This window comes from Capra hircus, chromosome 7, assembly GCF_001704415.2.
Source record: "Capra hircus breed San Clemente chromosome 7, ASM170441v1, whole genome shotgun sequence".
Taxonomy (NCBI): Eukaryota; Metazoa; Chordata; class Mammalia; order Artiodactyla; family Bovidae; genus Capra; species Capra hircus.
The window spans coordinates 91,708,511-91,722,471 of NC_030814.1; the positions used below are offsets into that span (position 1 = coordinate 91,708,511).

At 52.2% G+C, this 13,961-nt stretch overlaps 1 protein-coding gene across 1 annotated transcript; it reads right to left on the bottom strand.

Annotated features, from left to right (window-relative positions):
- ZNRF4 (zinc and ring finger 4) lies at positions 2,794 to 4,588 on the bottom strand. Its single transcript, XM_018051742.1, has one exon. It carries the CDS (start codon positions 4,581 to 4,583, stop codon positions 3,171 to 3,173), a length of 1,413 nt encoding a protein of 470 aa, XP_017907231.1. The 5' UTR covers positions 4,584 to 4,588; the 3' UTR covers positions 2,794 to 3,170.

Below are 13,961 nucleotides of genomic sequence, written 5' to 3' on the forward strand. Positions count from 1 at the left end.
CCAGCACAAGAAAAAAAAAAAAGTTAAAAAACCCACTCTAATATGTGTGAAAAAGAAGACATTTGACTAAATACAGATATTCACTCAAAGCCACTAATCCCAGATTACTGTGTCCAAATCCTACTATCACCCATGCTGTGCCCCCTGAGAAATTCTATACAGCATCCCCTCTCAGATCTTCCTGATCACGCTTGCCCCAAAGTTAGCATCTGCCCCTTCCTCGTTGCCCAGAAGACCCTGTCATTGACCCAAGTTTCTGAGAAAAGCTTGCACTGGGAGCTGAGGAAACACCATTATCTATTTACCATAAAATTAAATCACATCCACGCTGGTCTCTGAATCCAACTAGAAATTAAAAGAAACTAAAGGAGGCAGAGGCGTACTTAAAATGATGCCACGTGTGTGTGTGCTAAGTCACTCCGTCGTGTCCGACTCTTTGTGACCCTGGACTGTAGCCCTCCAGACTCCTCTGTCCATGGGATTCTCTAGGCAAGAAGACTAGAGTGGGTTGCCATGCCCTCCTCCAGGGGGATCTTCCTGACCCAGGGATCGAACCCACATCTCCTGCATTGGCAGGCAAGTTCTTTACCACTAGTGCCACCTGGAAGCCCAAAATGATGCCATGGGGACACCCAATTGACAAAACCCACATCAGGGGCATCTCTGCAAGATGACGGACCCAGTGGCCTCAAATAAATAAACTGCAAGGAAAATTAAAGGGAGAAAGATGGCAGGAGAAGCTCTGAATTAAAAGAGACTTTGGACAGACCTCCTGGTAGGCCAGTGGTTAAGAATCTGCCTTGCAATGCCGGGTACGCAGCTTCAATCCCAGGCTGGGGGACTAAGATGCCGTTTGCCACAGAGGAACTGAGCCCAAGTGCCATGGTTACTGAAGCCCACGAGCTCTGGAGCCCTCACGCTACAACTAGAGAATCCGTGTGCCTCAGTGAAAGATCCCATGTGCTGCGAGGAAGGTCTCGCAAAATGCAAGCAAGATCCCAAGTGCCACTGCTGAGACCCAGTACAGCCAAGTAAATAATAAATTAAATACTTTTTAAAACCTACAGAACCATTTTTTAAAAATAAATAAAAAATTAAGGAGACCTAGGAGACCATCAGTGACTCTAGATTCTATGTCAGGTCCTGCTTCAAACAGTCTAAAAAATTGTACCATAGTATAATAAATGTGCATATTTCCACTTGCTCCCTGGATAAATATTCAACGCTATTTAGGAATAATTATAGCATCAAGGTGGTGCTAGTGGTAAAGAACTGTCTGCCAATGCAGGAGACACAAGAGACCTGGGTCAGGAAGATCCCCTGGAGAAGGGAATGACATCCCACTCCAGTATTCTTGCCTAGGAAATCCCATGGACAGAAGAGCCTGGCATGCTCGTCTATACGGTCTCAAAGAGTTGGACATGACTGAAGCGACTTAGCACGCATGCACGCGTGAGGAATCGCGCACTTGATACTGGAGTTTGTGAGGTTGCTCTTTAACCTCTTGTAGAGCAGCGTGTCTCTTCTCGGCACTGTAGACGGTCAGATCAGATCATTCTCTGGGGTGAGACCCTCCCAGGGGCTAGGAGGAATGGAGCAGCATTCCTGGCCCCCACCCACTCGATACCAGGAGGCCCCTGGTCATGATGACCGCAGGTGCCCCCCGTCATTACTCAGTGTCCCCGGGAGCACAACACCCCCACCACGGTGGAGAGCCACTGCTTTGGAGACACACACTGAAGTATCTGTAGGTGAAACGAACATCTGGAGTTCACATCAGAATAGCAAGGGAGGGGCTTCCCTGGTGGCCGAGTGGCACAGGATCCACCTGCCAACGCAGTAGGCAGGTTTGATCCCTGATCTGGGAAGACGCCACGTGCCTTGGAGCAAGTGAGCCCGTGTGCTGCGATTATTGAGCCTATACTCTAGAGCCTGATAACTGCTACAACCGAGCCCATGTGTGCCAACAGCTGAAGCCCATGCACCCCCGATCCTGTGCTCTGCAGCGAGAGAAGCCACTGCAAGGAGAAGCCTACACTTCAGCTAGAGAGCATCCCCTGCTCTGCACAACTAGAGAAAAGCCCGCATAGCAAGGAAGGCCCAGCGCAGGCAAAAAGAAAATAAATACAAACGTTAAACGGTATTTTTTAAAGAACAGCAGGGAAGGAGAATTGGGGGAGACAAGAATGGCCAGGAGTAGATCAGTCATTGAATCTGAGGGATGGGCGCATGCGGGACGATCCCCTGGAGGAGGGCACAGCAGCTCACTGCAGCATTCTTGCCTAGAAACTCTCACGGACAGACGAGCCATGGTCTATTGGGTGCAGAGAGTCAGGCACAACTGAAGTGACTTAGCACAGCGTGGCGGCACAAATAAATCACGGAACCTGAGTGATGGGTACACGCGGGGAAAGTCATCGTTCCATTCTTCCTACCTGAGTGTGTGTGACGCTTTCCACTATAAGCAGCTGAAAGGATGAAATTTCCATTGAACCTGGAGTTCAGTTCATCATAACCTACTCACGGTGCTCTCAAGGTTGAATCAAACGTGCTGTGCTGGGGACTTCCTTGGGCGGTCCAGTGGTTAAGACTTTGCTTTCCACTGAGGCAGGGTGTGGGCTCGATCCTTGGTTGGGGAGCCCAGATCCCACATACTTTGTGACCAAAAACTCAAAACGTTAAAAAGAAAAAATGCTATGCTGAGGTAAAATGTCAACACTCAGGGAAAGCTGGGTGAGGGGTCCATGGGAACTGTCCAGAGCCCCTTTGCAATTTTTCTGTAAAGCTAAAATTATTCCCAAGTAACAAGTTTATTGTTTTTTGAGGTTTAAATGAAAGCGAATATTAGGAATCAGGCCCTGTGGACCCAGGATTTGAACTGAGGCACGGTGGGCCCGTCACAGGGCCACCATGGGGATGATGTACATAACATTCCTGAGAAGACCACCCTCCCACCCCCACATCCCCTAACTCACCCTTGGATGCCAGGAGCCAGCCTTGGGCTCAGCTGGGACTTGCCAGACAGATGGCATGAGGGACTGGGCAGCCCCAGAGTAACCAGGGGGAGAATCCGCTTCCAAACCCACTTTATTATCTAGTCTCCAGGCTAAAAACATGCCTTCCTTCCACCCTGCCCGCCCAGATCTCTACCAGTCTGGGGCTGGCGGGTCTCAGTGGCGTTCTGGGGGCCCCTCCAAGGGCGCACTGGCCTCGGCCTCCCCTACAGAGGTGGCATTACAGCGGTGCCGGGAGGTGGCTCGGGTCAGCAGAGCCAGCCTCCGGGAGCGCAGCCGGGCCTGGACAGCCCAGATCTGGGTCTGGCGGCCAGACAGCGAGGGGTCTTCCTCGTCCCCATAGCTGTCGACGGTGGAGGCAGAGCTGTCCTCCGTGCCGGCCACCGACTGCTTGCACGTGGGGCAGGAGCGCCGGGCAGCCTGGGAGAGCCAGGGGTCGATGCACTTGCGGTGGTAGGTATGGGAGCAGGGCAGGACCTTGAGGCAGTCGCCTTCCTCGTACTCATCCAGGCAGATGGCGCAGAGGTCGTTACACCGGGTGAAGGTGCGGACCCGGGCCCTCTGGGTAGCGTGTGCCTTGACGGCCTGCCCACTGGCCCGCCAGCTCCAGAGCCAACGCCACAGATGCTGCAGGACAAAGACAGCGCTGGTGAGCAGGGCCAGGGCGCGGCCCAGCACCCAGGAGACGGCCAGCACCGGGTGGCAGTCCAGGTCCGGGTGGGGCGGGTAGTCGGGCAGCAGGACGACGTGGGCCGACTTGTCGCAGCGCATGATGACCCGCAGGTCCTGGGAAGCAGCCTCGCCCACAAACACCGAGGGGATGGCGATCTGCTGCCGCAGGTCCTCATACACGTGGGCCATGCGCACCAGGTCGTCGGACCGCACATTGTGCACAATGGCCGCCTCAAAGCCGGCCCGCTGCGCGTGCAGCACCTTGAGGTCGAACGTGCAGTCGTAGCGGCGGATCAGCACGATGGCACTCAGGGAGCCGTTGCCCGGCCGTGGGCCCTGGATGGGATGGCATGCGTTGGCTGGCTTGGCCTCCATCAGGTAGCCTCGCACGCCCCCGGGAGCCAGGGGCGCCCCGAACAGAGCTGGCAGATCCGCAAAGTCCACCATGCTCAGGTTGCCGTCCATCACGGCCCGTACCACCGCCTGCGTGGGAGCGAGCAGCCCCAGCAGGATCAGCGAGATCCTGACTGCCCCCAGGGCCACAGCTGGCTGCTGCCACCCCATGGCTGGCCTGTCCTTCTCCAGCTGCGGCGTGGAGCTAGGTCCCGCTGGGGACCGCCAATGGGAGGCCTCCGGGCATCTCCAGGGCCTCCCAAGGGACCCGTGGCCAGGGAGGGAATGGAGGTGAACTTGAAAGGGTGGCTCAGAGGCAGTTGAGCAGAGCAGCGGGGACCCTGGTGGCCCTACACGGAGACGGCTCCTGGGGGCAGCCAGGCTCGCATTCCGTCCTTGAAGGCTGGTCCCAGGAGGAGATGACCTACCCAGGCGGCCTTCCTGGCAGATAACACTGAGACCAGGAGCCCCCGGGGTTCTAGATGCCCCCAGCCTCTGTGACATCGTCCTGTTACATCCAGTCCCTCCACCCCCTGCCAAGACAGAATTCCTGGGGCTCTGACCTGGGTACTGGGCAGCCTTCGAAAAAACTTCCAGAAGTCTCAGCACATCCCTAGCTCCTGGACCTTGTAAGGGTAAAGCTCAGGGGCGCCACAAAGTGGTTTGGCAGTCCACGCTCCCCACCGTGGCATGGACCCAGCCTTCTCACTGACATTCTGCCATCATCATCTCCTCAAGCCTCCTAGAGACCCACTGAAGAAGGGGGTCAATGTTCACTCATTTCGAGATTCCCAGGGGACTTAGACTTGTTCAGGGCACCCTCTGCCCAAGAGGTTTTAAAGCCCAAATCCCAGACCTCCTCCTTCCCTCACTCCCTCTTGCTCACTCTGCTCCAGACACACAGGCCTCCTTGATGTTCTTCGGTGAACACACCTAGCACAATCCTGCCCCGGTGCCTTTGCACAGTCTGTGCCTCAGGCTGGAAGGCCCTATCTCCTCATGGCTGGCTTTTTCTTTCCCTTCAAGTCTCAGTTCTTATGTCCCCAGGGTCTAACTGACTTGATGGGAGGGGTGGGAAGAAGTGCAATGTCAGGGCTGGGCTAGAAGGAGCGGGTGGTCCATGTCCCCATCACCTGGGAGATCAGCGGTCCCCAACCTTTTTGGCACCAGGGACCTGTTTCCAGGGGCTTCCCAGGTGGTCCCTGTGGTAGAGAATCTGCTCGCCAGTGCAGGAGACGCAAGAGACATGGGTTCAATCCCTGGGTAGGGAAGATTCCCTGGGGTAGGACATGGCAACCCACGCCAGTATTCCTGCCTGAAGAATCCCATGGACAGAGGAGCCTGGTGGGTTACAGCCCACGAGGTAACAGAGTCAGACAGACCTAAGCATACACACCCGTTTCATGGAAGACAAGTTTTCTGTGCACTGGGGGTGGGGGGATGGTTTCAGGATGACTCAAGTGCATTACGTTTATCGTGCACTTGATTTTTATTGTGATTACATCAGCTCCACCTCGGATCATCAGGCATTAGGTCCTGGAGACCACCCGAACCAGCTTTCTTCTCTCAGCTTGGGTCTTCCTCTCTATCCGGGTCTCCAGCTGCCCCTCGTTCCTCATCCAGAGCGCTGGCCGTCAGCCTCATGTCCCCTCTCAACTCTTTACCCCAGATCTCCCACCGTGAGGCTGTCACCTGGCTGGGCAGTCTGCTCAAGCCCTGAATCATTGCTCTGCCATTAACAAGCTTATGCGAGACCAGGTAAGCCACGGAAGCTCTCTGGGGCTCTAGTCTCCAGATCTTTCAGATGAGTGCAACGATGAGCAACGCGCCTCGTAGGGTCGGTGCTCAGAAAATTAAATGAGATGACGCCTAACTGACGTTCACCATGTGCGTGTTAGTTGCTCCGTCATGTCTGACTCTTCGTGACCCCATGGGCTGTAGCCCGCCAGGCTCCTCTGTCCATGGGATTCTCCAGGCAAGAATACTGGAGTGGGTTGCCATTCCCTTCTCCAGGGGATCTTCCTGACCCAGGGATCAAACCCAGGTTTCCTGCCTTGCAGGTAGATTCTTTACCGTTTGAGCCACCAAGGGAAGCCCTTAGGGTCTGAAGTTTTCATTCTCCCATCACAGACTTGCCTCCAGGTCACAGCACCTTCAGTACATCACCACACAGCAGTCAAGCATAATTCTAAAGTTCAATCCTCTGCTCTCTTCCATGCTCTAAACTCTCCCATGGTTCCCCACTGCCCTCTTGAAATCCAAGTTCCTTTCTGTGTCTGACACAGCTCTCCACAGTCAAGCCCCTGCCGGTCTCCAAAACCTCAATAATTTTCTTTTTAAAAATTTTACTATTTTTGGCTGCACTGGGTCTTCATTGCTCTGCGTGGGCTTTCTCTAGTTGTGGTAAGCAAGGGCTACTGTTTGCTGTGCTGGACGCGCTTCTCATCGCAGCGGCTTCTCTTGTTGCAGAGCATGGGCTCAACGCGGGTGGTCTCCAGTCGTGGCACGCGGGCTCTAAAGCACAGGCTCAATAGTTGCGGCACACAGGCTTAGCTGCTCTGAGGCCTGTGGGATCTTCCTGAACCAGGGATTGAACCCGTGTCCCCTGCACTGGCAGGCGAATTCTTACCCAACTGGGCCACCAGGGAAACCCCTCAGTGCTCTTCAATGCTCCCAATGCATCATGATTTACTAACCTCTAGAACTTTGCAAGGGCTGTTCCCTCTGCCGGGAACAGAATTCTCTCTCCTCAGCCACACTTCAGCAGGCTGGCTACTTAATTCTTTAGGTTGTCGCTGTTGGTTTAATACTTCCCAGAGCAGCCCTCAGCCAATGATAAAGAAGAGACACAGGCCAGACAGACAGAAGGCCATGTTACAACAGTGGGAGAGGTTCCAGTGCTGCGTGTCCTGGCCAAGGAGTGTCAAGGGCAGCCAGCAACCGCCAGACGCTAGCAGGGAGGCGGGAAACAGGCTCTCCGTCTGAGCCAGCAAGAAGGAACGGACCCTGCCGACACCTTGAGTCTGGACTTCCAGCCTCCACAACTGTGGGGGGAGCCCATGGTCATGGCAGGTGTAGAATTGAGAGCACAGTTGGAATCCTTAGGGCCCACGTCTGGGTGAGGCCAAGCAGACATAAGGTGTCAGCACATTGAGACCAAACGGCGAGGAAGGATGAAGCTGGAGGGAGGGGGTGGAGAACAGCATGCTGGGAATGCGAAGGGCATGTGCAAAGGGCCTGCGGTGAGAGGGAGGGAGTGAGAGTTGAATGGTTGGATATGGCAAGCCGTCAGAGTGGCTAAGAAGAGGGTCTTATTGAAGGATGGCAGAGAGATGGGAAAGGGCAGGACTCGACCCAAACCTTGAATGTCGCTGACTTTAGAATTTACAGAGACTGATGAGGAGCCTTAGGAAAGATCAGAATAGAGACAGGACATGGTCAGATCATATTTCGCATTTCTGCTGTCTGTATTTCTCCACTGTTTGAATCTTCTTACGATGGGAATGAATTCACGTGTGACTCCTGAAATAAAGAAAGATTTGTGTTTCTGAAAGAACCCTCTGGTTGGTGGATGCAGGGTGGGTTGGAGAGACAAGGAGAGGTGGAGAAGCCATGGAGGCAGCAGGAGAACCAGGCGAGGGACTGGGGAATAGAACAGAGAGAGGATAACAGGGGATCATAGCCCTGAATGAGTGAGCGGGCAGGACGGTCAAAAGGGGAGGTGTCCTTGAATGGAGCCGGTCATGGGGGTGAGGGGCATCACTCTCTTCCCCTGGAGCTTACTTGGAGCAAGTTTTGTTTGGTGCTACTGTCTTTAATCTCTTTCTGGCAATGGCTAATTTTCCTAAGATATAGGTCTTTGGCTCCATGGGCTTTTTTTTTTTTTTTTTTTTTTTTTTTTTACTTTCTGACCATGCCGTGTGGCATGTGGGACCCTAGCTCTCCAACCAGGAATTGAACTTGAGTCCCTCTGCATCGCAAGCACAAAGTCTTAATGACTGAATTACTAGGGAAGTTCCTTCCCTTCCCCGTTGACACTTTGAGGCATCATTTTGTTTTCTGTATCTTTATTTCTTAAGGGTCCCTTCCCTTTGCAGCAAGTGATATAGGTTTTTCATTTATGACTCAACAATCTTTTCAAGGAAAGATAAAATGTCGATCTTTAGGGAGTATTTGGTAAACAAAAGAGCAGGCGCATGATAGGGAAAAGTTCAAGCCAGAGTTCTCCAAAGATGGGCAGTTAATAAACAGAGTTTGTTAGGGCTGCCATAACAAAGTACAGTAAGTCCCCTACATACGAACCTTCGAGCTGCTAAATTTCAAAGATGCAAACGGGTGTTTGCAGGTCCAATCACATAGTTTAGTTCACCTGTCTGGTGTACACTGCATGTGAGAGCATCCTCTAGAAGTCGTTGTGCTTTCGTGTACTTTACAGGAGAGAGTACAGCATCTTTATTTCAAGCCCAGGATGTCTGGAAGCTTCCCTGGTGGCTCAATTGGTTAGGAACCCGCCCACAATATGGGAGACCCAGGTTAGATCCCTGGGTGGGGAAGATCTCCTGGAGAAGGAAATGGCAACCCACTCCAGTACTCTTGCCTGGAAAATTCCCTGGACAGAAGAGCCTGGTGGGCTATAGTCCATGGGATCACAGAGAGTCAGGCACGACTGAGTAACTAACACTTTCACTTTCTGGATGTCCGGAAGCGAGCGTAAAAGCAGTAGTGATATAGCTGGTACTGCTAAGAAGTGCCAAGTGATAACAATGGAAACAAAAGTGAAAATAATTGAAGGAGTGGAACAACAAGAGGAAGAAGCAGCTGAAAAATCGAAGGGATTCGTGGCACAGGAGATGGTAAGGGGTTTTCTTTATTTCAGGAGGCTCTGTTCGCTTTTGGAAGCACGGGACCAAATGCAGAACAGTACATGGAAGCTGCAACAGCCATTCAGATCGCAATCCAGCAGCTGCCGTGTCATCCATCTATGATGAAGAAAGGGGGAAAAAAAAGAGCTACTACTGAGACATTGCTGGATTGTTTTTTTTCAAGAGGGTAAATAGAGTTGAGTCCACAAGGAACCAGAAGCTGTGCCATCAACGTCAGGCATGAGTGACGCTGCAACCTGCCCTCCATCTATTGCTGACGATCCTTCAGCTCTCCCATCTCCCACCTTCTCTAGCTCCTCCAGTCAGTAACTCTTCTTGCCTCTCCACTCGATGCCTGCCCCTGCGTGCCAGCCATTGATTATATTGTGCTACTATACTTTTAAGGTACTGTACTTTTAAGGTACTGTACTGTAAGATGAAAAATGTTTTCTTTATTTTTGGTGTTTGCTTGTTTCTGTAGTATTTGTGTAAAACGTATTACAGTACTACATAGCTAGTTGTATTAGTGAAGTACCTAGGCTAACTTGGGCTTCCCTGGTGGCTCAGACAGTAAAGAATCCACTTGCAATGCAGCAGACCCAGGTTTGATCCCTGGGTCAGGAAGATTCCCTGGAGAAGGGAATGGCAACCCACTCCAGCATTCTTGCCTGGAGAATTCCCTGGACAGAGGAGCCTGGTGGGCTATATAGTCCATGGAGTTGCAAAGGGTTGGACACGATTGAGTGACTGACACGTCAGGCTAACTTTATTGAACTTACGAGTTCACTGGGCTTATGAATGGGCTCTTGGAATGGAACTCATTTGTATGTAGGCGGCATATCGAATCAGTGGGAGAAATGCTAGAATGCTTGGTTGAATGTTTAAGGAGAAACAGAATGGTTTTACACTGCCAAAGACCTCTCTTGAGATATTTACAAATTTGAAAGGTAAGAAGGTTATTTTCCGGGGGAGAGGGGAGTCACATGTCCTGACCACGTGATCATAACATCACTGCTGATGAGAGCCAGTGACTTCTGGAATCTCCTGACATCCTACACCAAGGGGGATGCCACATCAGCCCCCTGGGGGATTCTGGGGAGAAACACACAATCCCAGTCCAACCATGGGCTGACATCAGACAGACCCAAGATGAGAGACCCTCTGCAAAATCCTGGCCAGCGTTCGTCACAAATGTCAAGGTCGTGGAAGACATGGAAAGACTGAGGAACTATTCTGGCATGAAGGATGCCGGGCAATGTGATGACGAGATGAAATGAGTGACTCTGGGTGGGGTCCTGGACCAGGAAGGGGACACTCCCAGAAAAAACTACTGGAAATCAAATGAGGTCTGTAGGTCTGTTTATGATATTCTACCTGTACTGATTCCTGGTTTCGATCATCCTACCAGGCAATATATGACGTTAACAGGAGGGGAAGTTGGGTGGAGAAAATGTAGGAACTCTCTGCTTCCTGCCGGATGCAGGGAACACGGGTTCTACCCCTTGTCCGGAAAGATCCCATCTGCTGCAAGGCAACTAAGCCCGTGTGCCCCAACTGGAGAAAGCCCGCAGGCAACAACGAAGACCCAGCACAGCCAAAAATACGTAAAAATAATAAAAGAAAATAAAATTATTCTGAAACAGAACATTTTTTAAGAAGAGGCTTAAGGCACTAAAATGGAGGAGGAGAGGGAGGAGGAAGGAAGAGAGGGGGAGGAGGAAGAGCAGGTAGCCCTGAGACAAGGTTTGGGATGCAAGCAGTTTATGTGGGAGGTGACACCAGGAAGCCCCAGGAGGAGTCAGGGAGTATGAGAGGGATGGGAGGGAGCCTGTCCAGGGTGCATTTGTGATTAGGTGGCTGTGGTACCTAATTAGAGGGGCTCAGTCCCACTGGGGCCTCTGCCGAGCATGAACTGCAAAGTTGCGTGGCTCAAGGGACGAGGGAGCTGGGGAAGGTACCCTCCTGCTCCTGCTGGCCGCTGGCTGGGGGTTGCTGGAGGGGACGGCATGAACTCTCGAGACACTCCTTGGCTGCCATGAGCAAAGCAGGCTCAGGCAGAGCATCTGGGCTGGGATGCCAGCCAGCAGTGCAGAGAAAATGGTGAGGACCCAGGGTATCTGGGCAGGCCACTAACAGGTGATGGACCTTCAGTCCTGCACTGACTGATATGCCAGCCACCAGCAACCTGGGCTTATTTCACTGCATTAAAATGAAACATTTAAAAATTAACATAAAAACATCAAAAAACATTAAAAATTTTCTTCCTCACTCATACATGCCACATTTCAACTGTTCTGTAGCCACCTGTGAGTGACCATGTTTGGTGGCACAGGTCTGGAACATTCCATTGGTCACAGAAAGTTCTACTGGACAGCCCTGCACTGGAGGATTTTAAGTGAAAGAGTGGCATAACCGACTGAGGAACTAGCAAATCCCTTTGGCTGCTGAGGGAAAACAGCTGGTTGGGAGTAAGAGTGGAAGCCAGGAGCCCAGGAAGGAGGCAGGAACAGTCATGCAGGCTGGAGGTAATGGAGGTTTGGACCGGTGCAGTAGCAGTAGGGGAAGTAGCTGCCTGGAAGTGGCATCACTGGTGAGTCCTGACCGTTTGGATGTAAGAGGTGAAGGGAGAGAAGGAAGGACAGGTGAGATTTATCTCAGATGTGAGCAGCAGGGTGAAATGGGGTCCAAGGAGGGAAAGTCAGTTCAATTGCAAATGCTGAGCTTTGTCTTGGTGCCCCGGGTCTAAGGGGTCAGGCAGGACCAGGGGTGTGTGAGGGGGGAGAGTGGGGGGCATCCAGTTGGCAGCTGGACTCTAACGGTGGAAGCCTGGATACACACAGGAATCTGGGCCCTCAGGCCATCCTGGCCACCAGCCCAGCTGGCAACCGCTGGGCCATGATCTAACTTGTCAGGCGGAAGCCCAGCCCCGTCCCCAGGCTCGAAGGCACAGCTTGCCTAAATGCTAACAAGTTTCGCCTCCAAATGGTGGTGGGTATGCGCGTGTGTATGTATGTGTGTGTTTAATTCTGGAATGAATTTAATTCTAATTCCACCGACTTTGGGGATGGGAAACAGCTGTCTTAATGAGTTAAACAGTGGGTTTAAAATAGCGAGCATCTGTTCGCCGTCTGAGCTAGCACCCGCCAAGCCTCCTCCAGGGCTCTGGGGCTCACAGTCTGGGGGCTCTAGGGATGGTACAGGACACGGGGTTAGCAGGTCCAAGAAGCAATTTTAAAGCTAGCCCTGCCACAAGGCAAGTTATCTACTCCTGGCACTTCTGCTACTTTATCTGTAAAAAGCAGGGGCTGTCTGGGATGTCCCCAGTGGTCCAGTGGTTAAGAACCCATGCTCCCACCTGCAGGGGATGTGGGTTCAATCCCTGGTCAGGGAACTAAGATCCCACATGCCTTGAGGTGCTGCTAAAGAATAAGTACATAAATGTCTTAAAAGTTGGAGCTGTTTATCCACCATGCTGAGCCATACCTTGTGCTAAGACCAACCAGGCACACAGCTGAGGATGCCTCAGGAGCATACCCCTGGAGCTCAGAGGCCTGCTGGACCTGAGGCCCAAGACTCTCCGGGTCTCAGTTGCCTCATCTATAAATGGAAATAACAACAGCACCCAACGCAGAGAGTTCTTTAAAAGTTTAGATGAATTAAGACCTTCCCTGGTGGTTCCGTGGTAAGGAATCCGCCTGCCAGTGCAGGAGGCTCAGATTTGATCCCTGAGGCAGGAAGACGCCACGTGCCACACAGCAACTAAGCCCGAGCACCACAGCTGCTGAGCCTGCGCCGTAGAGCCCGGGAGCCACAGTGGCTGAGCCCAGCCCCGTAACTTCTGGAGCCCACACCCACAGAGCCCGTGCGCCGAGGAACCCACGCGCCACAACTAGAGGAAAGCCTGAGCGGCAACAAAGACCCAGCACAGCCCAAAATAAAGCTTAGGTGATCTGTGACACATGAAGGGTGTGCTCAGAGTCAGGTGACAGCGAGCATGTCTAAGCAAAAAAAAAAAGCTTTCTAAGCAAATTAATGTATTGTAGAAATTCAAAGAAAAAGAACTAGAGAGAGGAAATCACAGGGTGATATATGCCACAGAGGGGACTGGGTGGAGCTGGTTTAGACAGGGAAGTCAGGGAGGGCTTCCTGGAGAAGATGACTTTTTCCTTTTTCAACTGTTCCGGGTCTTTGTTATCCTGTGGGGTGCTCACTGTGGTCCATGGGCTTCTCTAGTTGCAGTATGTGGGATCCACGTTCCCTGACTAGGGATCAAACCCAGGCCCCCTGCATTGGGAGCATGGAGTTTTAACCATAAAGCACCAGGGAAGTCCCGAGGAGGTGACTTTTGAGCTGAGACCTGAAGGAAGAGGAGGAACTGCCCATGTGCAAGTCAAGCATGGAGCATTCCAGGCAGAGGCAATGGCAGGTGCAAAGGCCCTGTGGCAGGACCATGTGTGGGTATTCCGCCAACAGCAAGAAGGCTGGCACAGAGGGAAGAGGAATAGGGCCAGAATCGGAATGGACCTGTAGGCTGCATTTTGGAATTTAAGCTTTATTCTGAAGGCACTGGGGAGCCACTGGGGCTTCCAGCTGAGGAAGGAGTGAGATATTTTGCAGCCAGAATCACGACTCTCGTCTCAGCTTCTGTTTGCATTTATTAAGCACCTACTGGACCCCTGGCCCTCAAGCAGAATCAGAGCTGCTCACAGCCAGGATGGGAAAGAGAGAGACTCTAAGACGCCATGTGCATTTATCCCAGTTTGGCAGAGTGTAGCCCATGGGTGACATTCCTGACACAGACAGCCTGGGTTCGAGTCCCAGCTCTGCCACTCCCAGCCACACAGGCTGTCCTCAACCTCCCCTTCTTGGGACTGAGTTGTCTCCCAGATGTAAATATATGCTCCACCCCCAGCTTTGCATGTCCTGTCATCACATTTCCAAAATTTAAACTAACTTCTTACAATGTGAAATATACACCTACCCTGTGTGTGTGCTAAGTAGCTTCAGAGTAGCTAAGTAG

Coding starts and splice junctions, on each gene's coding strand:
- ZNRF4 (XM_018051742.1), bottom strand. CDS start 4,583: ATGTCACAGAGGCTGGGGGCATCTAGAACCCCGGGGGCTCCTGGTCTC.